Below are 25865 nucleotides of genomic sequence, written 5' to 3' on the forward strand. Positions count from 1 at the left end.
CAGATAACTTAATGCGCTATAGACATGTTTTCATAACACAGGGTGCTCTAACATTTCGTTCTACAATAGTCCATATATTTTTATGAGTTTTGAGGAATAGAAAAGTTACCAGGTAAAGGACGGATTCAAGGATTTCTTTGCGAGAGACATGGCTTGCTTCTATAAATCTCACTAAGCAAGCAAATTTCAAGCTAGTCTCTGTTGATGCCTGCAAGACAGCCGGAATCCCTCCATCACTCCAGTCAGTTTCTTCGGCATTCTTTCCGTTTGAATTCATTTTCGAAATTTGTTTTCTATTACTTTGAAATTAGCTGTAGGAGAGAAGTCTCCCGATGGCCCTGTAATAAAAACATAAGCTCCAACCTAGCAAAGTCCCTAAATAAAGAACTGATTCTGGACTGTTTTAAAAAAACCAAAAGTAGTAGAACAAATTGTACACATACACATATACACCGTCTCAGACACGGCTGAATGACATTAGCAGTAGAAGTCACGACAGGGAAATAGAGATGAGCTCTATGATGCAACGTTCCGTAACCGGCACCGAACCCTCTGGTGGCAATTTCGAAAAAAAAAACATTTCCCGACCAAATCTTAAAATTAAGCATCAAAATCTTAACAAAAACGGTTTCTTTAACTTTATAATTATTTTATGTCGAAGATATTTTGAAACGCAGCATTATGTCATTGAAATTGTTAATGCAATATCTAAAACTTAACATTAATACGTTTGTGGAATTGTGATAAAATTATCACTATTTTAATAGAGATTATCTTTTATTTCTCGGACAACAAAAGTCAATTCGTTCGTTTGACACTTATGTTAATTTTCTGCGGCAGTTGATCGCAAGAGGACCCAACCCGATATCGACTGGCTTCTCTCTTTTTTCTCTAATCCAGCTCTCAGCTGATTAGCATACAACGGCGCCACATCACTTTTGATGAATAAGAAAAGCAATTGTAATTGTAAATTGTAATTTATTTTTAGCTTTCGAAACAATAAACCCAGCGTTATAAGAAGATCGATTGGTATATAAAACCGCGATCAGTTTTCACCTGGAAAATGAAAATGAAATCGAAGAAGGCGAATGGTCACCAATAAGTCGATACTCATTGACGTAGATACTGAAGAAAGCGCAAGTAATCGATTGATTTCCTTTGAAAGCTGTACGGCCCTCTTAAAGCAACGTAATACATTTCCAATGATAACCTCTCTAAAATTTTTATGTGTTACTAGAACTTTCTATTTTTTCCAATAAACTCAGCAAATCGAGAATGCGTGCAATCGCTGAATCTCCCATGGCAATCCCAAACCGGTTCAAATACGACCGATTGTGAAATCGAGCTGCAAGCGTTAAGCTAGTGTGACGATAACACACGTTTTGCAGGGCTAAACACACCGCAAACACAAGTTCCATATAAAGCCAGATTTAACGAAGCATTCCAAAGCCATACTAATTTCGATGAGAAAATAGGAGAATTTACGAACGAGAGGGAACCACGCCATTATCGTTGGAAGGGCGACAAGGCTTCCATTTTTAATTTTTAGTTGGCATCATTATAACGCGAGGGATCGAAGAGGATGATGTGGGCAAGTAAAACAATTAGTAGGTAATACCCCTTCCCCCCAGAAAAACCCGCGGTCCGCATTATAACTACGCCATTACATCATCAATAATTCATTTCCACCTATTAGTATGTGCAAGCGTGCGGTTTACCCTCGTTAATGAAGGTAACGAAGGGACAACGGGCGATTTAGCGTAGAGGACCGTTAGATGGCAGCTGAATCCTCTTTTCTCGTTTCTTTCACTTTTGACATTCGCTCTACCGAATCGCCTAATGAATAATTCACGTAGGCTTATATACTTGCGTGATGCCTGCACGGGTGAAGCTAGTGAGCGATCCATCATGCGCAATCATTTTCGTCGCTCTACATGTCGATCAATAAAATTCATTTCTTTGAAAGTTGTAGGCGGACGTGCTCCTTCATTTTACTTCGACGGCGACATTGACTTTGACTGGAAGATAAACACGAAACTCCTTTTGATATTTCATTGCTTTGACTGGTTTTCCAAGAAGGCGTCGGCCTACGAACTAAAAATGGGCCACTTGTTATTTAATGAGCCCATGTGGATGCGCGGTGACGTATGTATACAGATCAAATGATTATTTCAGCGCACGGGTTGTTGTCGGTTGTTATAAACGACTTCAATCCAATTGTGCATTCTCGTGTTTCTGGAATGTGATCTTCTTCTTTTTTAGGGATAGAAAAGAATCCCAAAATGAAAGCATCTCTGATCAAATGGTTTTAGCCTTCAGCAGCATTCCCCCCCCCGTCCTTTTACGAGCTTGGCAACAGCTGGATTTAGTGTTTACTTCAATTCCCCATTTCCTATGGCGATCTGAGAGATCGGATTCCATTTTTAGTAGACGATGATGACCTTCCGATTAAAGCGAAAACAAAAGTGTCAAGACACAAAATGTTGACACTAGGTGGCGTTACCAGTACATAAGAGCCCCGAAAAATGACGGAAGTCTGTACGTAAGCACCGCGCATATACAAAGTAATGGAGAAGGACAAATGACAAAGTCTGGAAATAATTCTATAATGGCCACCATTTTTATTTCACCTGCGCTGAGAGAGACAGGTAAACTACCTAATTGCTAGTCCCGCCCCAAAAAGCTCTGCATCAAACAGCGAGCGATCAAAACTTTTTGGATTTCATGACGCGCGCTGCGATGATATCAATCAAAAAAGCCATCATCGCATCCAAATGTTGAAGGCTCCAAACGTAACGATCTTATTCAACAACATCTAGCTCGCCGTCCAAGGGGTCCGCAACTCAAATTTGATTTTAAAAATAAGCTCATTTTTTTTGCTTTCCTATCATTTTTTTCCTTTCCGCCCCTTTTTTTATTTTTTTTATTTTCTTTGCTTTTTCTACTTTATTTTCTTTTTTTTCCTCATTTTGTTGTTTAAGTAACTTTATTACTTTATTTTTTTCCTTTTTTTATTTTTTATTTTTTTTTTACCTTTTACTTTTTATTTTTTCGTAGCCAAAGGCTACAGTGAGTATATCATTGCGGCAAATGAAGTCCCTGATGCAGTCAAAACGATTGAAATATCCTACGGAAGTAATAGATCAAATAATGAACTAGAGAAATGTTATTTGCCAATTATTTTTATTTCAAATAAGACAGTTTCTTCAGGAATTCGGTCAAATCTTTTGCAACAGTAGCATTAAACAACAACTGTCTCGATTCTCCAACATTTGCATAACATGGATCGGGTACACTACAAAGATATTTATCGCAGGAATAAAACCCAATAATTGATAAATCGCTGTCGATGAGCTTCCCCGTTAGAGTGTTATCTACTTCTTCCGCTTTATACCAATTACATAAAGCGCATATTTTTTCGGACTGTCGACTGCCCGCATCCCATTCCCACATAGGAACAGATTTGTTGGTATTGAATTCGAAAGCGAAAGATATCACCCGACCAATGAGAAATTTAGAATTATCAGAACATTGAAACACGCAATAATCGCCAACTTGAATTTTTGCGCGCTTCTCAACTTGTTTAATGATATGCTTGTTTTGCTCTGTGAAGCTCACAGATTGCATCACTCTAAGTCGCCTGTCGTTGCTTAATTTTTTTACGCCGCTTTCGAGGTACCACACTATCGAAGATTTCTTAATTAACCTAATAGACCCGTCTTCGCTATGAATTTTCACGAAAGGGCTGTTTTCAAAACTAGAATAGTTGTTCGTAGTTAGGTTAGAATAATCTTTAAGGTTTGCGCTTTGAATAGACCTCAATAAATTTACCCTATCAACGCTAACAAGCTCTTCAGTATTCTCTTCACAATCTTCATCATCATCTTCTCTTTCATTGGCATCGTCATCGTCATCTAAAACGGCAGAACTTCTGGGTTGAATCGGACGGGTTTGATTTGTTTTCAAATTTCGCTTAGCCAGATCTTTTGGGAATAAATACTTTTCGCGGCGACGACTTATCCTCAAGCCTGGCGCAAGATAGAAAATGAAATTAAAATTAGGTTTTATTTATTTCAGCTTTTTTTTCAACTAACCTAGCAGTGCTAGTTCCGCTTCGGCATCTTTCTGAGCCTGAAGAACAGTAATTTCCATTTCTTCTTCGCTTGGTAGTTCATGAATAGGGTGATGAGCAGCAATATCTTCATCAAAAGTTTTTCGGTTTCTTGGATAAAGAACACCATCGTTCATATTTTCAGCAGTGGCCCGAAGACGTACGTCTACTTTTCTCCCCTTATCAACCGCAAAATTTCTTACGCTGAAATTTGTTTGGGTGGATGAGGTTGAAGAAGCGGACCGTAGCAATCTAAACAGTCCCTCACAAGACTGGCTTGAAAATTTCCATGGCATCAACAGTTGAGGCAGCTTTTCTTTCTTAAGATTGATAATAGTCAGAAGTAATGAATGGGCATTAACTTCGACGCATTCACTTATGTTAGGTGTCACAAAGTGCTGCTGTAAGTTATATGTGTCATCGCAAAGGATCCAAAAACGCCATAAGCGAAGGGCGAAATTTACAAACCAAATTTTGTAAATCCTTTCTAATGGTTTTAGCTTTTTGTCTAAATAACTAGACGTGCAGTATTCAACTAGTTTCAAATAAAAACATGTTGCCTGTGAACCTAATTGTATAAAAAAATAATAAGTATGGTTGCTGCAAATTTCATATTTCGTTATCTGATCTTATACCTGGCACATGAATTGCTAATAAATTTCTGATGTTGGGGTTGCATAACCTTTCGACGGCATCATAATTCATTTTATCGTGTTGGTTGATATCCCCATCTCGCAGTAGGTGCAGGTCCTTCGATACTCTCCGGAGTAAATGTTCCAGGTCGGAGCAGCTCGCAACTTTATTACCTAGAACCATGAATATTCCCCTTTCTCTCTTCAGTAAACGCACCCTAAATTTTGCACCAAGATGAATAGTGTCTTGGACGGGAATTCTTTCCGTGACAACTTGAGCTGCGAACCAGGTCCATTTTTTACTCAAGCGAAATAGAGGGTTCTCCGGCTGGATTAATGTTGTTTCTAAATAATAATAAACTATTTAGAATTTTAGCTTTACACAAAATTTGAGGCATGCTTACTTCTTATTCTAATAGATGTAGGGCAAGTTCCTAAGCTAAGAGTATGACGCATCATTTTCAATTCCCTTGGGTCGCCATCCGCCGAATAGGTATCGACCCAGATCCCGTTTCTTTTCAGTTCCGATGTTACGTACGCGATCCGATTTTCCACATCTGATGCAGTAAATTTGTTATTTGTCGCGAAGTAACAAATGCGGACGGGCTCGGCGTTTATGGCCAAAGGTTGTGCCATGATCACCATAATAGAAGAAGCCCGCTGATAATTGCAAAACATGTCAACTATATTTTCTGCATTCAAGGCTTTGGATAGTCTAGAGTCTGGAAGACCTGGCAATTAAAACAGAAATTAGCTGCGTGAATTCTTTAATAAAAGTAGTTTTTTTGTTACCGTTAGAACTCAAAGGAAGGCTAAAGCCAAAAATTCTATTTGAAGTAGAGTCGTATTCCCTTATTGCAACTACTGATGTTGCATCTTCTGCCAATGCCACACGGAACGGGAGATTTTGCTGACGAAGGACTTGTACTAACAAACGGATATTTACTTCCCCTTCATTTACGGGGAAATCATAATCTTTCATTTTTTTATCTACAGTGCGCCGCGAAGGTAGCGCACCTTTTGAATTTGCTGATAAAATATTGAAAAACTTCCCTCCCCCCGTAATGAGCGCATTCATACAAAATTGGTTGATGACCTTATCGTTATGACGTCGTCCCCTAGGTTTCTTGTTTTGGTTTACGCGCGCTTGTTTCTCGATTCTGTCAAACAGTGGGGTGGTATTCGAGTCATTTGCTAAGTTGACGTCGATTGACTCGTTGTCGGCGTCGACTGGGAAAAATCCGATTCTTCAAGTCTTGGGTTTTTACGCGGCGGTTCTTCATTGCGATTATCGTCTTCGTTGGCCGCGTTGTCGTCGTTAGACTCATTCCTGCCATTATTTGTGTTACCAGTATTATCGGCTACACCCACTTCATCTGGCATTTTGTGCGCAGTTCGAAGATGGGTCATATATGATGAAATCTTCCACCCTCCTGAGCTATCGACGGTGACTTTAAAAGGCCGATTACTGCATTTCGTGCACTTGATTCCGTTGTCGACAACTTCGAAGTCAGTAGAGGTAACGTTCAGTTTTAGTTTTGTTGATAAGAACCATTGCTGTATATACTGTTGGAGGGTCTTGCCTTTTCTTCTAACCAACAAAGTGATTTCTTCAGTTCCCTCAGCCGAGTTTGTTTGGTCAATATCTAAAATTATGTTATCCGTGTTGGCGTTATGCCTCTGTACTTGTCTTTTTTTGCGCTGGAGGTCTGTCACGTTTTTAAACTTGTCATATAGATAACACTTTTCATAAGATTGAACTAACCTTTTGCACATAGTCACTGCTGCATGAATTGAGCATTTCTCACCGGCAAGTAATTTAGATTGTTGGGGTTTATCAGCAAAGAATTCCCCAAATAATGCAATTCTATCTTCTTGAGTCATTTTCAAAAGTTCTTCGTCTGAAGCAAACAATGAACGCACGTCTAGCTCAAGATGTTCAAGTTTTTCTATGTTGATCATGGAAATAGTTCGGACGCTATTGAATTTTAATTTTTCTAATATTAGCTGTACCTGAGGACTTAATTCCACATCATATTCACGTAACAAGTCAAAAACACTGGACGCTTTGTTTTGGTGTGCCATAGTTGCAAGTCAACAGAGAAATTACACGAAAATTGTTACCGAGAATCTCGAATGTTTACTACTGAATAGCCCCTTGTCTGCTAGGATTTTTCAGGAAAAAAAAAAAGGAAATTTCCTTTTTTTGCTTTTATGCCTTCCTTTTCCTTCATTTTTCTCCTTTCCTTGTTTTTTCTTACCGATCCCTTTCTTTTTTCTATTTTTTTTACTCCGGCTCATTTTTAATCCTTTACCTCCCTTTTTTCATTTTTCTTGCTCATCCTTCCTCTTTTTGGTCATTTTATTGTGGCAAATTTGAGTTGCGGACCCCTTGTCGCCGTCCGTCACTGCTCCTTTTGGTCTGACGTCACGGGAGCACCGCCCATCTCCCAGCACCTCCTTTTGGCCTACAGAAAAGAAAAAACGAACGCGCCAGCAGCACAACCACCGTGCTGATTGGGTCCTGCGCGTTTAAGTGCCATGACATAGCGTCTGCGCGTCCACGGTCTCGCTACGTGATTTTCTCTTTTTCTTTTTTTAAATTTGGGTCTCTTCGGGTTTTTTGTTTTTCTGTTTTCTCTGCTTCTCGTTTTCGTCCCTTTGGCTCACGGTAGAGCAGCAGCCAAGGACTGTGGCAGAGAGAGTCTCAATGCTGCACCGTCTCTCTCTCTCTCCTGCGCTCCCTCCCAGCTGGTCGTCCATTTTAAATAGGAAAACTTGGGCTGAAATCCACTAGTGTGGCTTTGAACGTGGCCAAGCGCCCAAGTCAAGGAGAGAGTCTCCATTGCGAGCGCCAGTTTATTATTGTTTTAGTTTCTTTTTCATCTCTCATTCGTGTGCGTGTTGTTGTTGTGTGCAGCAGCAGGGCTTCAATTCTCTCTTTTTCCCCAATTGTTTTTTGTTTTCGCGACTTTTGTATACAACAGTTTCGAAAAAGAGACTCAGTTTCGGGTTATCTGTCGACCGAATCGGTTGACTTTTTCCTCTGATCGCTATTTTCATTTCGGTGATTTGTCGGCTGCTGGTGTCTGACGTGTGCCGATGGAGAGTTGGGCACCACAACAAGTTGCCTGTTACTCGCGTTTCTTCTTCTTCCTTTCCTGCCGGACAACGATGGATTAGTAGGCCGCAGCGAATAAACCCAAACTTGATCAAGACGCTAACTTATTAATTAAAAGTGAAAGAGAACACAACAACAAACACCGACACCTGATTTTGAGGTGAGTTATTCTGATCCCGTTGGAAAGTAGAATGTCACACTGTTACATAAGCGCCGTGTACAGACAAATTCGTTACGTCAAAAGAAAACCAAAAGTGTGTCCAATTTCAGTTCCATTTCTTATCTCTGGGCGCACATTGAGTCTCGTTCCAAATGCACAGTGAAAGAAAACGAAAGGAGAGAGAGAGAGAGAGAGTTTCGTTATTTCTGAAATATCTCGCTCTCCATTTTCATTTGAGATTTGTTTACAATTAAAAAAAAAGACGAACGGAGCTAGCCGAAAGATAGCAGAAAGGAAAGATGCGGTCATCCTTGCGGAACAAGAAACACGTACACACTGTCACAAATCCTTTTCCCTCTTCTCCCTTTCTCTGTCGCGGGATTGTTTTTCGCGCAACAAATTCTTCTCCGACAAATATCAATGTCCGGTTTTTTTTTCACGACATCGATCCGTGTTGGGTGAAGAATAGTAAAAAACGTGCAGAGATCCGTGGATCGGATGTCTGGCCCACCTGTGCGCAGTCAGTCACGACGAATAACGGCGTGAAAATGACAAAATACACAATCATCTTTTCTTATTTGGGGGGGGGGGGGGCAACTCAGCCTCTATACACGAATAGTAGCAACAACAGAGACGTTTATGAATTTGCGTCGTGTAAATTCGTGTGCCAGTTGTGAATCCAAATCGGAGAGCACGACGCGCCACATGACGGCACATAGTGTGTTTATATCATCCGTTTGTGTTTGTTAACGTTTCCGCTCTTATATACGTACACTTGCTGGTAACCGAGCCGGTCAGTTTGTAACATGAGGAGCCACGAAAAATCTAATTCCGTCATAATGTAAACCGTACGTATAATAGTGCATAGCAGTAGAGCAGCAGCAGGATCTCTAATAGGAAGAGGAATTAAAAAAAAAAAAAAAAAACAAATAAGATAGAAAAAATGAATCATCTTTTTTATTTGTAACCATTTCTGGGGTCTCGGACGACAGACTTTTTTCTGTGTGTATATGTTACTGAACAGTTATCTACCGTTTTCTAGATGCCAGTGTGTGTGTGTGTGTAGTGTGTGCGTTGGAAATCAGATTTGTGAGTGTCAGGCTTACGCTGACTTTTGGAAACTAATGCGTCAACTTGTTTGGCTTCTCTTTCTCTCTCTCGACTGACAAATGATGTTTGACATTTATTATACGCCAGTGTATTATTTTACCTTATCCCTAGCCAAGCAGAATTACGGGGTGGCGTTATGAATATGCTGTGTCTGATGAATCACCTCCTCTTTTTTTTCACAGTGGGAAATACCAAGAATTAAAAAAGGTGGAATCAATGTTTAGCACCTCCGAAATGAAATTGGTTCATCGCTTTCATTAAAGACCAGTTTTTATTTTCAATTTTTTTTTTTTGAACACTAACACAAAACGCCAGCAGGAGAATGTTATGACTTTTTCTTTTCTTGAAACAAAATTCCTGCCTTGGGCGCGGAGAAACTTAGACGGTTAAGCTGCACGGGTTCCTCTGGCGCTTCGACAGAGAGAACGGTCTTGTCTGTGTCGTAGGAGGAACTTCAAAAAAAAAAAAAAAAAAAAAAGAAATCCAAAATAGCTGCTGACTCGTGCGCGTTTGTTGTTCGATGGATTTCAATAAAAAATCGCCGAGTCGCGATTCGACTCCCGCGGGATTCCTCCTTTTCAGAAAGAAAAAGGGAATCTATTATAAACAGCCGAATCATTTGTCCCCCCCCCCCCCCCTCACTGGTTAGAAGTTTTAAACCAAAAGGTGAAATAAAAAAAATTGTTTTACACTCGACTCGGCAGCCAACACAACAGGAATCAATAGAAATATGGGAGTCACCATTCCGGCGATTCAAACCAACAGCAGCATATACAGATATAGTATTCATACGGGAGAGAGAGAGAGATCCCTCTTTGGGCAATGTTTGAATTCATCCATCAAAGACTTGGGCTGTGTAAGTCTTCCGTGATCCGTCAATACTGGCTAATAATCTATATATCTTGCCTTTGAAAAGGGACATGTACGTATATAGTCAGCATGTCTGTCCTCTCTTGGTATCCGTCTGGCCCCCATCATGCAGTTAGAGCTTTACAGCACTAAATTGTACAATAAATAACTTGTCTCCAACATCAATATAAAGTAGAAATATCTAAACGAGGTACGCGAATGAGCAACAGCCAGGGGACTAGTAGGGACAGGGCCAAAGTGATCGATATCACAAGATGATCGTTTGCTTTTTTCTATTTTTACGCGCGCCCTTCTTCCGTCTTATCTCTATGGCCAATCGATACATTAGAATGCACAATGCCGAGACCCTCTTTTACTTTTCCCTTTTCTTTTTGGCTTCGGCAACTTAAAAAAGTCACGCGGTCTCCGTTCGTATATTAGACCATGTCTGAAGGAGGTGAGGGCCCGTGTCTTGCCGCGTGTTCGGCTTACACACTGTCGTGACAGCCCCGTGAATTGATCCTTTTTTTCTCCTTTTTCCAAGTTACCATTTCCAGCAGATTTCAAATTTCATAGTCTATTCCTTTAGTATTTCTTCATCTTATTTCCCCCTCTAAATATGGGGTTCGGCAACTTGCAAAGTTACGCAAAGTTACCGGTCGACACTTATCAGTCTGTGCGCGGAACGTGTGTGTGCAGCAGCAGCTAGTAGTCGGGGAGGTACACACGGGAGCAGCTACAGGAATAATCATCACTTGACAAGTAGAAGCGCCGCGCCTCATTACGAAGGAGAAATGGACCGTGGAAGGGAAGAGGAGCAGCATCACACGTTTACATAATGATATACTACACCGGAGTCATGTGCTGTCGAAACCATTTCACGAGAGTTACCATCTATTCCGCCGACGTGGCAACCGGAGGAAAAAAGGAAAATGAAAAGTCAGAGTTCCACCCTCTCCAATTATTTAAGAGACAGTCAGGCAGAGAGACACACTCTACTCGTCGTTTTCTTCGACTTGCTCCCACGTGTCGTCTCTTTTTTGTTGTTTCATCCCAGACGACAAAAAAAGAGAAAACTTGAAAATTATAATTTTCTGAAAGACTTTGTATGTTTTGTTTTTGTAATACCTTATGCAAGCGAAATTCAGAAAATTACGCAACGCTGGAATATCACGCGCGCCGTCTGTTTGTTTTGCGTGAACATCTAAATTTGGAACGCAATCGAGATATGACAGTCGAAAATTATTGTGTACTTTGGCGTTGGAAACAAGCCCGCGTTTAAAATAAGAAAGGGCAAGCGCTATATAGATAAATGTTTTTTAGGGTTTCGTGACCGAAATAGCTCGATTATAAAAGTAACGATGACGATATGATGTAACTTTCACACACAGCAGCAGCAGCAGCCACACGTATCCGAGTGCGATTGGGAATGGCAGCAGCAGGTTGCATTACCAAAAGATTAAAAACGCAGTTCAAAAATAGCCACGCAATAAATTGAGCTGAGCGAGAGTGGTGTAATAAAGCAATATCTTATCAGTTCCACAGGTTAGTTGCCCATCGACAGCGGAGGTGAAGGGAAGCCAAACTGAAAAAATGGATCCGATGGCCAATCCAATCAACAGCCTCGGCATGATGGCCAACTTCGATCCCATCGTCGACTCGGTCTCCGCCGCCTACCACAATTACAACTTAACTTCCAGCATGCTCAGCTGCGGCGGCCCATCATCTTTGTCAGCTCATCACCAGCACCAACCGCAACAACATCCAGCGGTGGCCGTCAAATTGGAGAACAACAGCCCTACCACCATTCCGCTCCATCCGGTGATGCCGCCCAGCGGGAGAGGCGGAGTTGTCAAGTACTGCGGCGTCTGCGGCGACATCGCCAAGAGTTACCATTTCGGCGGATTGTCGTGCGATTCGTGCAAGGCCTTCTTCCGTCGCTCGGTGCAAAACGACAACTACCTCCACTTCCAGTGCTGTCACCGCGGCCAGTGCGTCATTTCCCTGTCGAACCGCAAGAGCTGCCAGTACTGCCGCATGAAGCGATGCTTCGCCATCGGCATGGAGAAGAGCTGGGTCATGACCGAGGAGGAGCGCAAGGCTCTCATGAAGGCCAGGGCCGAGAAGAAGCTCAGCAAACAATTGGCGGCCTCGGCCACTTCGACCACGACCGGTGGCAAATCCATTTACAATTATTCGTCGGACGACGGGGCTTCGACGTCGAGCCTCAGCGACTACGAGCCTCAGATCGAGCGGATGATCGATTTCTTGGCCCCGCTCGAAATCAAAGAAATCGAATCGATCGTCACTAAATACATGCACGCCTATCAGCACGTCCCCTACCGCACGGAATTGCGATTCTTCGATCAGGATCGTCCCGGCGTCCAAGTCATGGAGGTAAATAATTCAAATCGCCCGCCATTTCCTATTTGAGCTCGATCAATTCTTAGTGAGGAATTTCGATCCTGTTTTGTAGATGTTTGGGACGCTGATTCGTCGATTCGCCTTTTACGCCCGACTAATGGCCGACTTTTCGAGTTTGCCATTCCATGACCAAAGCTGCCTGCTGAAAGGTGGCGTCCTGGAAATGTGCGTGTTGAGGGGGGCCCTGGTCTACGACCCGTTGAAGAATCGCTGGCCCAACGCCAACATGTCCATGTACAAGGACGCGCCAACTCTCAAGCTGGACAACATTGGCCACCTGACGTCGTCGCGCATCTTCCAGATGCACATGGAATTCATCAACACGATCCAGCAGATGGGCGTCGACGAGCCGACCATCATGCTATTGATCTTGATTGTCCTCTTCACGCCCGAGCGGGCCGGACTGCTCCGCACCCGATGGATCGAGAAGTACCAGGCCTACTACACTTCGTTGCTGGAGCGCTACATGGGCTGGCGCTTCGGCACCACCCGATCCAAATACATGTTTGGCAAATTGCTAACGAAATTGAGCGATCTGAGGGAATTGAGCGACACCCACAACCGCCACAATCTCCAATTAGGTATACGTCGAAATAACGTCATGGAGCCCTCAAATGCCTTATGTGATTAATCCAATCCTTTGACTATCCGATTTTTACTACCCCCGCATATAGGCAACGACGAGATCTCTTCGATCCAACACCAACTGCAGCATTTGAAAATCAATCCCTATCCGGAATGTAAGGTGATACCTGATGACGTCGACGGGTCAGCAGCAGCTCTAATGGCTTCTACTGTCGATCCTTCGGCCGCCATTCATCCGGGCGGAGGTTTCCCAGCCGAAGGAGCTCAGCAATCCTTTTACGCTCCGGCGTCCGATGCTCAATCAACGAGGACGTACACCAGTTGCAGCAGTGCCAGCAATATCCAGCAGCCAAATGTTCCCAGCGGCAGCACCAGTTACGTCCCCCAACATCAGTTTCCACCCGTTCAACAACAGCAGCAGCAGCAGCAACAACAACATCCGTACGCTCAGTCGTATGGGAGTGGCATGGCCCAGCATCAGTCGAGTCAGCACTACATCACACGTGAACCATCCAGCTTGTCTTCTTCCTCCTCTTATTCCTCTTCGTCGTGTTGCGAAGAAGGAGTCCATCCAGGAGCGGGACAGCAAGAAGCCTACCAAGCTTATCAGCAGCAACAACAACAACAGCAACAACAACCCGTCCCTGAAATGGCCAACATGGCCCTCCAGTTCATGCAAGCCATCCAGCAATCCGTCAACCAGGTGGTCAACGTTCCCGATTTCGGTTTCGACTGGGTCAAACCCGACTACCAGTTCGATCTGATGGCCGACGACGATTTGGCGGATGCTTTTACCACCAAGACGCAATCGCCGACCCACCAGACGTACTCCATCTCCTCGCTGGAGGATCCGTCGTCGCCGGAATCGAAATCGAGCGGCAGCAGCTGCAGCGGCAGTACTTGCAACGACTTGAATTCGTCGATGGTGGCGGTCGAAAACGTCCCTGTGACTCAGACAACTATGGAGGAACTCTACGAAGCGCTGGAAGAATATTCAGAGCTCTACGACACCCAGCATTGACATATCGTTCATCAAGGGACAGATATTATTATAAAAAAAGAAACGAGCATTTCCTTAGAAGAGAACATTTATTGTAAGTTGGTTATCTTTGATGTTTTGTTATAATTTAGTCCCCTGTCTGTGTGTCATGTCATCATTTCCTGCAGTTCAAAAGGATTGGTAATGCATTTCTCTTATTGTGTTTATGCTGGTGAAATTCTGGACCACCGAGTTGCCCAAACATTTTTATCTGCCGGCCCACATGTTGTAAACACACACGTAGGGGAGACCGGGGCTATGTGGGACATGGGGCTACATGGGACATCGCAGTTTTGAGCATGTTCCCGTAATTTTTTTTAAATAATTTTTTTACTATATTTGAGCATTTACCATGCCCCATGTTGGGTAAAAAAATTATTTAAAAAAAATTACGGGAACATGCTCAAAACTGCGATGTCCCATGTAGCCCCATGTCCCACATAGCCCCGGTCTCCCCTACCTGCCCTTTTTGTAAACCTCACCTATAATACAGGAACGTCATTTGCATATTATATATAGTATATGTATACATCTTGTAACTTTGGTTCTCGAAACATGTCAGACTGTAAAAGAATGAACATTTTGCGAGGGACTCACGTTTTTCTCCTTTTGTATTTTTAGTGCGGTCAACTGCCCGTGATGGTGATATAGAGAACGTATTCTCATCGACTATAAAAATCCTTTTCACTTTAAAAATCCCAAAATCACTTTTTTTTTTGTGGAAATTTGATATTAATACGTGACAGTTGTGTAGCTAATGTAAACTTTCGAGATGAGAGTATATCGTCGGCATGTTTTCCAAACTTTGTCAAACACACCTGTAGCTGTTCCACATCATTGGCAGTACGTTATGACGAAATGTATTGCCGCTATAATTAGGTTGGACTTTTTACGTACATGGTTCAAAATTGTTAAAAATGTACGTTGCAAAACCCAGCAGCGATGCCATTATACAGACGAAAATCACACATCTATATGTTATTATTATTCTATCATTATATTATTTGGACTTTGTTGCTGTCGGAAACCAAAATTAATTAGAAAATACACTGTGTGATGGCATACTGGCTGCGACGGGCTGTGAATTTAATTATATCATTTGTCGAATTTGCAACCGTCTGCCGAAATCGGCAGACTATCAATTTGAATAAATCAAAATCCCGTCTCGCAGCAGGAAATGTGAGACGACTTGACCGCGTAATCAAACTGCCCTGTGCCCATTTTTGTAACCCGTAGTCCAGTAGTCTGGCTATAGCCGTTCACATCTAGAATTCAAAATATGGATGACACAATCGCTGACATTAAATAAGTTTCAGATGTTATTGAGTGCTGATGGAGAAGAGGTTGGTTTTATCCCATTTGGAATTGATAAGAAATCGAGACGTTAGCTGCAGTTAGACAGAATAATCGCCTGACGCCAACATCTGTCCTTTTGACCGGGCCGACCTTTGACGACTTTTTCGGGTCATCACTTTGCTCATCTGACCGGGTCGTGAAACCCAACCGGTGAAGTGAGCTGAGTTCCTGGAATAATGACGAGAGTCTTATAGCCCACGCCGCCTGCCGGTCTTATAATAAGCTGTTTTTGCTTGTCACTCCTCACTCGCGATAATAAGTAGCCCATAATAGGGAAATTCTACTGTGACGACTTCTACTTTGAAATACCTACACACGAACTTTTCATATATATATGTGACTGCACTATATTATCCCGGCGACTATGCATTATCAATTGGCTACACAAGTCAAAGGCTCGACATTTTGTTGGATCCGTACAAAGGTTTACGTCATCACCTCCACCGAAGTAGTATGTATAGGAAGTTGCTGGCGTCGTTTAATAAAGAGCGAAGGAAGTTGGTGGCGCGCTGAATGTTATTAGTCACACATGGAACTTTGTCAAACAAGCGACGTTATACGCTGGCAGCAGTCATTACAAGTAATGTTTGCTATCGATTGTTTTTACTGCACGTATGTAAAAGAGGCCCTACACAGATTCATTTCAACGTGGGAGAAATTGTAAGGAGAATGTACAACTTATTGAATTAATAAGTTGTACGACAGAGTCAGTGATTTTTAAGTGGCTACGTCAAAAGTCATCAACACCTCAAAATATGAGAAAAAATGACTTAAGTCAAAAAATGACGTTCGTTTCACTGTTATTAATTAATACAAGAACTCGAGTATAGCGTCGACCTTCCGGATAAATCTGGATATACATTTTTACCCGGAAGAAAACTCAACAGATGTACGTCTGTAATATTTATCCATATGCAATAAATAATCATTTACCCAATGTGACATAAGGATAAATGTTAACGCTCGGTTAAACACCAATCGACTAGACGAGAAAACCTCAAATCGTATCCAACTAACCCTCGCACTTTTATTCCATAATATGTTGCATGTTTTTTTTTTTCCATCTTCTACTGTGTTGACCATTGACACAAAAAGAGGCCCTAATTTTCCAAGGTAAAAAAAAAAATAAACAAACACCTATTTCTCTTCTTGTGGTTCCCATAAACAATGGCTCAGCGTGAGGCTGGTGGAATAAAAATAAAAAATTCCTTATTTGTAATTTTTTCCCCCTTTTTCCCAAAGTCCAAAAGGTCCGAAGGTCCCAATAAAAACAAAGGTCTGAAGGTGTTCACATTCCCCACCTTGTGCATGCTTCCAGCTGCTGTGACAAAATCAGACGTACTCGGTAGCCCAATTTTTTTTTTATTATTATTTTCATGCCGGTAAAACACAACGTAACTGGTTAGATCATTTTTTTTTTTTTTTTTTTTTAAACGAGGAAGGGGTTAGAGTAAGAAAAAAAAACCGCCATTAGGTGGTCCTTAATTTAAGGGCTTCTCATCGAAATTTAACTTGTTCTTTTTTCTAGAACAAATGTCGTTTCTGTTGATTGCCGAATTTTTGTTTCGATTGTCTGGAAAATTGTCATTTCCCGTGGAGAGAAAGGAGCCCTATTCATTGATGTATGTAGAGTTGTAGACACCAGCAATTCCACCAACTATCGATCGATTTTGTCCTCCAGACAGGAAGCGAAGAAACACGTTCGCCGACGTTCGCAAAGGGTAGAGAGCCCCAGTAGCAGTCAATGGCATTTTCGTGCCATCTCTCATCTCGGAAACATGCGAGCTACTCTCTCTCCGTCGTATGGGTTTTCCCTTCATTTAAAAAAATATATTTTTGCGGGTGGAATATAAAAGTATTGATCGACAATGTGGGTATAATAACCTAAATTGATATATAGTACATAAGTCGATTATCCACAAAGTCCATCATGATCGAAAGAGGAGAAAAGTAGACATGAGCAAGACGTCTTATTGAAATATTGATCTGTTTCGTCGCTGGTATCCTACCGATGAAAAGGTGCTGGGCCGTCAGCAGTCTGCGCACCGGTGACGCTTTTCTAACTGTCGGCAGTCGACATTCGAGAGAAATGTACGTATTACAGTCTACGGCTTTAATTATTGACATTAACTTCCTGTACAAAAGAAGAAAAACAAAAAAATGTCAAAAGAAATTCGCACACAATTCAATAAACATATTCCTACTGGGCTGTTGTTTTATTTATCGGTAATTTTCTTTTAGATTTGTTCATCCCGGGACTCTCGGCGTTGGCTATTGTTTGCTTGTGTTGTAGCCAACAAAAAGCCAGTCAGACTTTTTATCTCGAAATCTAGAATTTAAAAAAAAATTACAAGATAAAAAGTAAAAGATAAGACGAGGCTATTTTTAGACGACACCTGTACTTGAGCAGCAGCAGCAGCCCATTGGCTCGAACTTTGCTAAGACAAATAGCTACATTCAGCCGCTCATTGCGCATCCCGACGTTTTTTTTTTTTTTTTTTTTTTTTCAAAAATTACAAACTGCCGAATCATTGTCGCTTGTTCATCTTCTTTTTTTTTTCTCCGTGGCGCGCTATTCAAAAAGTGCTGAGTGGTTCCGCGTAAAAAATTTTGTTTTCCTTTTTTCCTTTTTATGTCATATTTTTTTTTTTATTTCTTGCTAAAAACTGCTGGTCTTGGAACATGGCTGTTGGATTGGTCACTCTTCAAAAGCTCCCTTCTTTTTCCATTTTGGAACAAACAACAGACGGACCCCCCAAAAAAAGAACGCGATGCTCTTCATGTAGTCGGGATGTATTTCGAGATGAAATGGGGAAAAGAACCCAAATAAATTGCAGATTCGATTATTTGCCGTCCTATCCCAGGAATAGAAGGGGCGGCGAATGATGCGATATGACAGCGAATGACGACATAGTTATTCCCTCACAGCACAATTAAACTGCTGGATCAATTCAACTATAGCCGTTTGTCATCCCATTTTTCTCTCCTTTATTGTTTTTCTTAGCCCGCACTTGGCCCGTGTATAAAATAAGCATATGTCAATATTTTCTCAGTTGAATGGGCCGTGATTCAGTTCGTAAGGAAACTGTTCTAAATAGATAAATGTACGCACACCAATGCGGTATTTATTATAATACTCTAGACCGAATCTGTCAACAGGCATAAATACGAGCTATATAAACCCAAAAACGCGGTCTGCAACAGCAGCAGCACATGTGCTTTTAGTCAATACAGTTGGATGTACTATATATAAATTTTGACGCAAATAGAATTATTTCGTTTCTTTTTGCTTTCACCAAGGCTTTCACGTCAGCAGGACGCACATGCAAATAAAATAAAATAAAATAAAACTTGGTTCAATTATGTATACAACTGTGGACAGCGCCATCCGTGCAGTTTAGACGAGGAAGCTTTATTTGATGTGACCTATAAGGGTTTTTTTTCCCCCCCTTCTTTTCCTTTTTCTAATAGACTGCTATGCTAGATACAGTCGCTTTTAGAATCTAATTCCATATCGAGGGATGATGTTCAGAAACTATCTAAAGGCTTCGCAAAACGTGAATGGCTTCGGCAGCCCTGGCGGTGCTGAGAAAAAGAGCTTTATTTCCAAGTTCCTTTTTTAAAAAGGAATCTCTTTTGCGACGGTGTATCCGCCAGCGTCGCAGATATAGTACACCTATATATACTTACATAGCTACACACATCCGAGTTGTATTCACTACCTTTACGAATGGGCGATCAAAGCTTTTGGCGTCGTCTCGTTCGCCAATCTCATTATAGACACGGCGGGGAGAGCCTATTTATCCGAGTATGGCCTACACAGACACAGACAGACTGGAGCCAGTCATGGAACATTCAATCATCAATCTTATTAGTTTCTCTCTGGATCTACGATAGATATAGGGTTTCAACATTGTTTGTAGTCGCGGCACTAGCATTATCACCTTTTATAATCAATCGCTTTGATATTTCGTGTTTGATGTTGTACAAGTGATGAAATGTGTGTAGCTACCAGGCTATTATATAAAGATATATATCTAGTCTCGGCAGGTTGCAGAGCTTTTGTACATTTCCTGTACAAAATCAACAAGGAAACTTGTTGGTTTTCTTCTTTTTCCCCCCCCCCTCAGAACTTGACTTTATTTGGACGTTTAAATTTATGAATTTGGTTAAAGCGAAATGTGAAGTTGTTCGTGTACTGCGGATGATGCTATATTTGGTAAAAACGACAAGATGTGTACAAAGGATTGTAACATAAGAACATTTTCTTGGGATACAAAATAAGGCGATGAGTTTCTGTTTTTCATTTCAATGGCGACGACGAGATCTGCTTCGCTTGCACCGTCAGCTGACTTCTATTTATAACTGATGCATAGCGTATTATAAAGGCTATATTGTATTGAAATCATTGTTTATTCCCTGATTTAAAAGAAAAAATATAAGGAGGGAAATGATTGTCGTTGTTATTTTTTTCTTTAGACATTATAAAAATTGGGGGAAATTCTTATCCCGACTGTACGGTGGACAACATAAAGAAACGGTGGCGCTTTTCTCATTTTCGCCCAGCGACTCTCTGTGCAGCAGAAACGTCTCTGTCTGGTCTCTGTCTCAGTCTTCTTTATTTCAACAATAGTTGTGACAATGCATCGTCAGAGACAATGCCCAATAGTGATTTCATGCGAAGCGTGATGCGCTCAGTTGTGGAAGGTTTTATGCTTCAAAAATAATCGATGATTTGTTTTGTCTTCTTCTCTGCGACGGAGAAGATTAGAAAATTTTAAAAAACCAGCGCAGAAAAGTAATAGTAGCGTCGCTTTCATTATCTGTTGATTCTTTTTTTTTTTTTTTTATTTTACCTCTTTTAGTCTTTTTGAAAAAAATTATTTATGAAGAAAGAATGAATTTTCCGATGAATAATGTATCGGAGACCGTAGCAATCAATCAAGTTGAACGTTGGCTTGGTTTGGCAAGCAGCAAGTATAGTTCATATATACCTCCACGAAGTGAACATTTTGAAAGAAAGTTATAATCAACTTGTTTTGACAATAGTAAATCAAGAACTAGCTTCTGCTGGTTCTAGACTGATAGACATTATTATATAGTTGTATACACGGATATATATTAAATGAGTTTAGCTCACCCCCCTCGGAGTTTAATATAGACGCTGCTGGGCTGCATTCTAGAGTTTCCCATCGGTATGTAATAGACAAGACGCTGTTTATTCATATAAACTATCAATAAAAAAGGAGACTAAATCCAGGAAATGAATAAGAAGATCGATGGTTGCTGTTATAGCCTATGAGACATTCAGTTCACGCCCCAGGAGAGTCTCAAAGAATCCAGCTGGGGCGTGTCAAACAATTGTTCTATTTCGACGAATAACACACAGGAGGTAGGCTTTAGAAGGTTCTGCGTAGAACCGCAGGATAGTCATGTAGAAATTTCACGCTCCAACAAGAAATAAGAATTGACCCAAATTTTCTTGACGGGCAAAATGAACTTTTACAGATATAACAGCGCGGCTATTATCTCTGTGTAATCACGATAAAACGTTTTATTTCGGTACATATTCATCATTCATGGCTGATAATTTTACCTTATTATTTGAAGATTGTCATTTCAAATTATAGAATATTTATAAAACTAAAATCGAACCACAGCCAAAAAAAAAATAATAATAGCAACAGATATGAAATACGAATGAAGAAAAGCATCGCTCGTTGTTATTTTACGAACTTGGTTGCGCAACATCAATTTTCATCACAGCGACAGTCACTGTATACCATATTACCTAACCGGCTACCTGTTTGTTCATGCTGCATGGAAAATGGGAAAAAGACAGCACTGCATGTACTGTCCAGTAACAGAAAAGAAAGAAAAGAAATCTATAAAAAAGGAGAAAAAAACGACAAGCAAAGCGAATGAACACGAACGAAACGATAAAAGTGTTGAAAACCATTGAACCAGTTCAGGTTGGGTCCGAGACTCCGAGCGTCAGAAAATCGAACAATTGGATAATTTAATTAGCCGTATCCCAATTTCTACTTGTATCATGTGGAGCTACTCCTATTGTCAATATGTTGTCTTATTCAACAGCTCGCTAATTATGAGCAATTAAGGCAGTAATTAAACAATGAACTGGCTGCCCTATACCAAATTTTATCCTCCATACAAGGAAGTGTGTATTTGAATTTTGATGCTATTCGTATATATATTTTTTTTAATACATTCCGTGAGATTTCACCAAGGATCGCCATCTTTTTGTAAAAGGCAGCAGCTCTTGTATGATTTAAAACAAAAACTGCCCTTTAGAACGCAGAGTGGAAAAAACGCGGACATTGGACCGATTCAAGTATAAACTTGTTGACACGTGGAAAATCTGAGTTCATCGTTATCGGCTCCATTATCGTGGCCTATGCAAGACTGCGAGAAACATCGACATCCCAGCCAGCAGGCTACTAGCAGATAACGCCAGATTTGTTTACACCAATCACCAGCCGTTCATTCTGGAAGCAACCAAATAACGAAAATATAAACGAAACATTTGTATGTATTTTCTTTTGTCCTTTTTATTTATGTATTTCACTACAATTGATGGAAATGGGTGGAACAATATAAATATAAGGCCGCTCGTCCGGAGTCGAGCTCTTCACAAGGGGTCCGCAACTCAAATTTGCCACAATAAAATGACCAAAAAGAGGAAGGATGAGCAAGAAAAATGAAAAAAGGGAGGTAAAGGATTAAAAATGAGCCGGAGTAAAAAAAATAGAAAAAAGAAAGGGATCGGTAAGAAAAAACAAGGAAAGGAGAAAAATGAAGGAAAAGGAAGGCATAAAAGCAAAAAAAGGAAATTTCCTTTTTTTTTTCCTGAAAAATCCTAGCAGACAAGGGGCTATTCAGTAGTAAACATTCGAGATTCTCGGTAACAATTTTCGTGTAATTTCTCTGTTGACTTGCAACTATGGCACACCAAAACAAAGCGTCCAGTGTTTTTGACTTGTTACGTGAATATGATGTGGAATTAAGTCCTCAGGTACAGCTAATATTAGAAAAATTAAAATTCAATAGCGTCCGAACTATTTCCATGATCAACATAGAAAAACTTGAACATCTTGAGCTAGACGTGCGTTCATTGTTTGCTTCAGACGAAGAACTTTTGAAAATGACTCAAGAAGATAGAATTGCATTATTTGGGGAATTCTTTGCTGATAAACCCCAACAATTTAAATTACTTGCCGGTGAGAAATGCTCAATTCATGCAGCAGTGACTATGTGCAAAAGGTTAGTTCAATCTTATGAAAAGTGTTATCTATATGACAAGTTTAAAAACGTGACAGACCTCCAGCGCAAAAAAAGACAAGTACAGAGGCATAACGCCAACACGGATAACATAATTTTAGATATTGACCAAACAAACTCGGCTGAGGGAACTGAAGAAATCACTTTGTTGGTTAGAAGAAAAGGCAAGACCCTCCAACAGTATATACAGCAATGGTTCTTATCAACAAAACTAAAACTGAACGTTACCTCTACTGACTTCGAAGTTGTCGACAACGGAATCAAGTGCACGAAATGCAGTAATCGGCCTTTTAAAGTCACCGTCGATAGCTCAGGAGGGTGGAAGATTTCATCATATATGACCCATCTTCGAACTGCGCACAAAATGCCAGATGAAGTGGGTGTAGCCGATAATACTGGTAACACAAATAATGGCAGGAATGAGTCTAACGACGACAACGCGGCCAACGAAGACGATAATCGCAATGGAGAACCGCCGCGTAAAAACCCAAGACTTGAAGAATCGGATTTTTCCCAGTCGACGCCGACAACGAGTCAATCGACGTCAACTTAGCAAATGACTCGAATACCACCCCACTGTTTGACAGAATCGAGAAACAAGCGCGCGTAAACCAAAACAAGAAACCTAGGGGACGACGTCATAACGATAAGGTCATCAACCAATTTTGTATGAATGCGCTCATTACGGGGGGAGGGAAGTTTTTCAATATTTTATCAGCAAATTCAAAAGGTGCGCTACCTTCGCGGCGCACTGTAGATAAAAAAATGAAAGATTATGATTTCCCCGTAAATGAAGGGGAAGTAAATATCCGTTTGTTAGTACAAGTCCTTCGTCAGCAAAATCTCCCGTTCCGTGTGGCATTGGCAGAAGATGCAACATCAGTAGTTGCAATAAGGGAATACGACTCTACTTCAAATAGAATTTTTGGCTTTAGCCTTCCTTTGAGTTCTAACGGTAACAAAAAAACTACTTTTATTAAAGAATTCACGCAGCTAATTTCTGTTTTAATTGCCAGGTCTTCCAGACTCTAGACTATCCAAAGCCTTGAATGCAGAAAATATAGTTGACATGTTTTGCAATTATCAGCGGGCTTCTTCTATTATGGTGATCATGGCACAACCTTTGGCCATAAACGCCGAGCCCGTCCGCATTTGTTACTTCGCGACAAATAACAAATTTACTGCATCAGATGTGGAAAATCGGATCGCGTACGTAACATCGGAACTGAAAAGAAACGGGATCTGGGTCGATACCTATTCGGCGGATGGCGACCCAAGGGAATTGAAAATGATGCGTCATACTCTTAGCTTAGGAACTTGCCCTACATCTATTAGAATAAGAAGTAAGCATGCCTCAAATTTTGTGTAAAGCTAAAATTCTAAATAGTTTATTATTATTTAGAAACAACATTAATCCAGCCGGAGAACCCTCTATTTCGCTTGAGTAAAAAATGGACCTGGTTCGCAGCTCAAGTTGTCACGGAAAGAATTCCCGTCCAAGACACTATTCATCTTGGTGCAAAATTTAGGGTGCGTTTACTGAAGAGAGAAAGGGGAATATTCATGGTTCTAGGTAATAAAGTTGCGAGCTGCTCCGACCTGGAACATTTACTCCGGAGAGTATCGAAGGACCTGCACCTACTGCGAGATGGGGATATCAACCAACACGATAAAATGAATTATGATGCCGTCGAAAGGTTATGCAACCCCAACATCAGAAATTTATTAGCAATTCATGTGCCAGGTATAAGATCAGATAACGAAATATGAAATTTGCAGCAACCATACTTATTATTTTTTTATACAATTAGGTTCACAGGCAACATGTTTTTATTTGAAACTAGTTGAATACTGCACGTCTAGTTATTTAGACAAAAAGCTAAAACCATTAGAAAGGATTTACAAAATTTGGTTTGTAAATTTCGCCCTTCGCTTATGGCGTTTTTGGATCCTTTGCGATGACACATATAACTTACAGCAGCACTTTGTGACACCTAACATAAGTGAATGCGTCGAAGTTAATGCCCATTCATTACTTCTGACTATTATCAATCTTAAGAAAGAAAAGCTGCCTCAACTGTTGATGCCATGGAAATTTTCAAGCCAGTCTTGTGAGGGACTGTTTAGATTGCTACGGTCCGCTTCTTCAACCTCATCCACCCAAACAAATTTCAGCGTAAGAAATTTTGCGGTTGATAAGGGGAGAAAAGTAGACGTACGTCTTCGGGCCACTGCTGAAAATATGAACGATGGTGTTCTTTATCCAAGAAACCGAAAAACTTTTGATGAAGATATTGCTGCTCATCACCCTATTCATGAACTACCAAGCGAAGAAGAAATGGAAATTACTGTTCTTCAGGCTCAGAAAGATGCCGAAGCGGAACTAGCACTGCTAGGTTAGTTGAAAAAAAAGCTGAAATAAATAAAACCTAATTTTAATTTCATTTTCTATCTTGCGCCAGGCTTGAGGATAAGTCGTCGCCGCGAAAAGTATTTATTCCCAAAAGATCTGGCTAAGCGAAATTTGAAAACAAATCAAACCCGTCCGATTCAACCCAGAAGTTCTGCCGTTTTAGATGACGATGACGATGCCAATGAAAGAGAAGATGATGATGAAGATTGTGAAGAGAATACTGAAGAGCTTGTTAGCGTTGATAGGGTAAATTTATTGAGGTCTATTCAAAGCGCAAACCTTAAAGATTATTCTAACCTAACTACGAACAACTATTCTAGTTTTGAAAACAGCCCTTTCGTGAAAATTCATAGCGAAGACGGGTCTATTAGGTTAATTAAGAAATCTTCGATAGTGTGGTACCTCGAAAGCGGCGTAAAAAAATTAAGCAACGACAGGCGACTTAGAGTGATGCAATCTGTGAGCTTCACAGAGCAAAACAAGCATATCATTAAACAAGTTGAGAAGCGCGCAAAAATTCAAGTTGGCGATTATTGCGTGTTTCAATGTTCTGATAATTCTAAATTTCTCATTGGTCGGGTGATATCTTTCGCTTTCGAATTCAATACCAACAAATCTGTTCCTATGTGGGAATGGGATGCGGGCAGTCGACAGTCCGAAAAAATATGCGCTTTATGTAATTGGTATAAAGCGGAAGAAGTAGATAACACTCTAACGGGGAAGCTCACCGACAGCGATTTATCAATTATTGGGTTTTATTCCTGCG

The 25865-nt window shown here is 40.8% G+C and overlaps 2 protein-coding genes across 3 annotated transcripts in view; one reads left to right on the forward strand and one right to left on the reverse strand.

Moving 5' to 3' along the window:
• The window catches only part of LOC124313935 (neurobeachin-like), a 34938-nt gene extending 34400 nt beyond the window's left edge, over nt 1-538 (reverse strand). The window contains exon 1 of one of the 2 annotated variants that reach the window (XM_046778792.1): nt 110-538. In XM_046778792.1, the coding sequence (XP_046634748.1) occupies nt 110-277 (168 nt within the window). In that variant the 5' untranslated portion in view covers nt 278-538. The remainder of the gene's footprint in view (nt 1-109) is intronic. The other variant, XM_046778791.1, reaches the window with a different exon arrangement.
• Nucleotides 539-7382: 6844 nt separating this feature from the next.
• LOC124314021 (ecdysone receptor-like) lies at nt 7383-14268 on the forward strand. The gene is made up of 4 exons (XM_046778971.1): nt 7383-8024; nt 11521-12380; nt 12460-12988; nt 13082-14268. The coding sequence occupies exons 2-4, from the start codon at nt 11577-11579 to the stop codon at nt 14011-14013; spliced, it is 2265 nt and encodes a 754-aa protein (XP_046634927.1). The 5' UTR covers nt 7383-8024; nt 11521-11576; the 3' UTR covers nt 14014-14268.
• The last annotated feature ends 11597 nt before the right edge of the window (nt 14269-25865 follow it).

The sequence above is a fragment of the Daphnia pulicaria genome, chromosome 10, assembly GCF_021234035.1.
Source record: "Daphnia pulicaria isolate SC F1-1A chromosome 10, SC_F0-13Bv2, whole genome shotgun sequence".
Lineage (NCBI taxonomy): Eukaryota > Metazoa > Arthropoda > Branchiopoda > Diplostraca > Daphniidae > Daphnia > Daphnia pulicaria.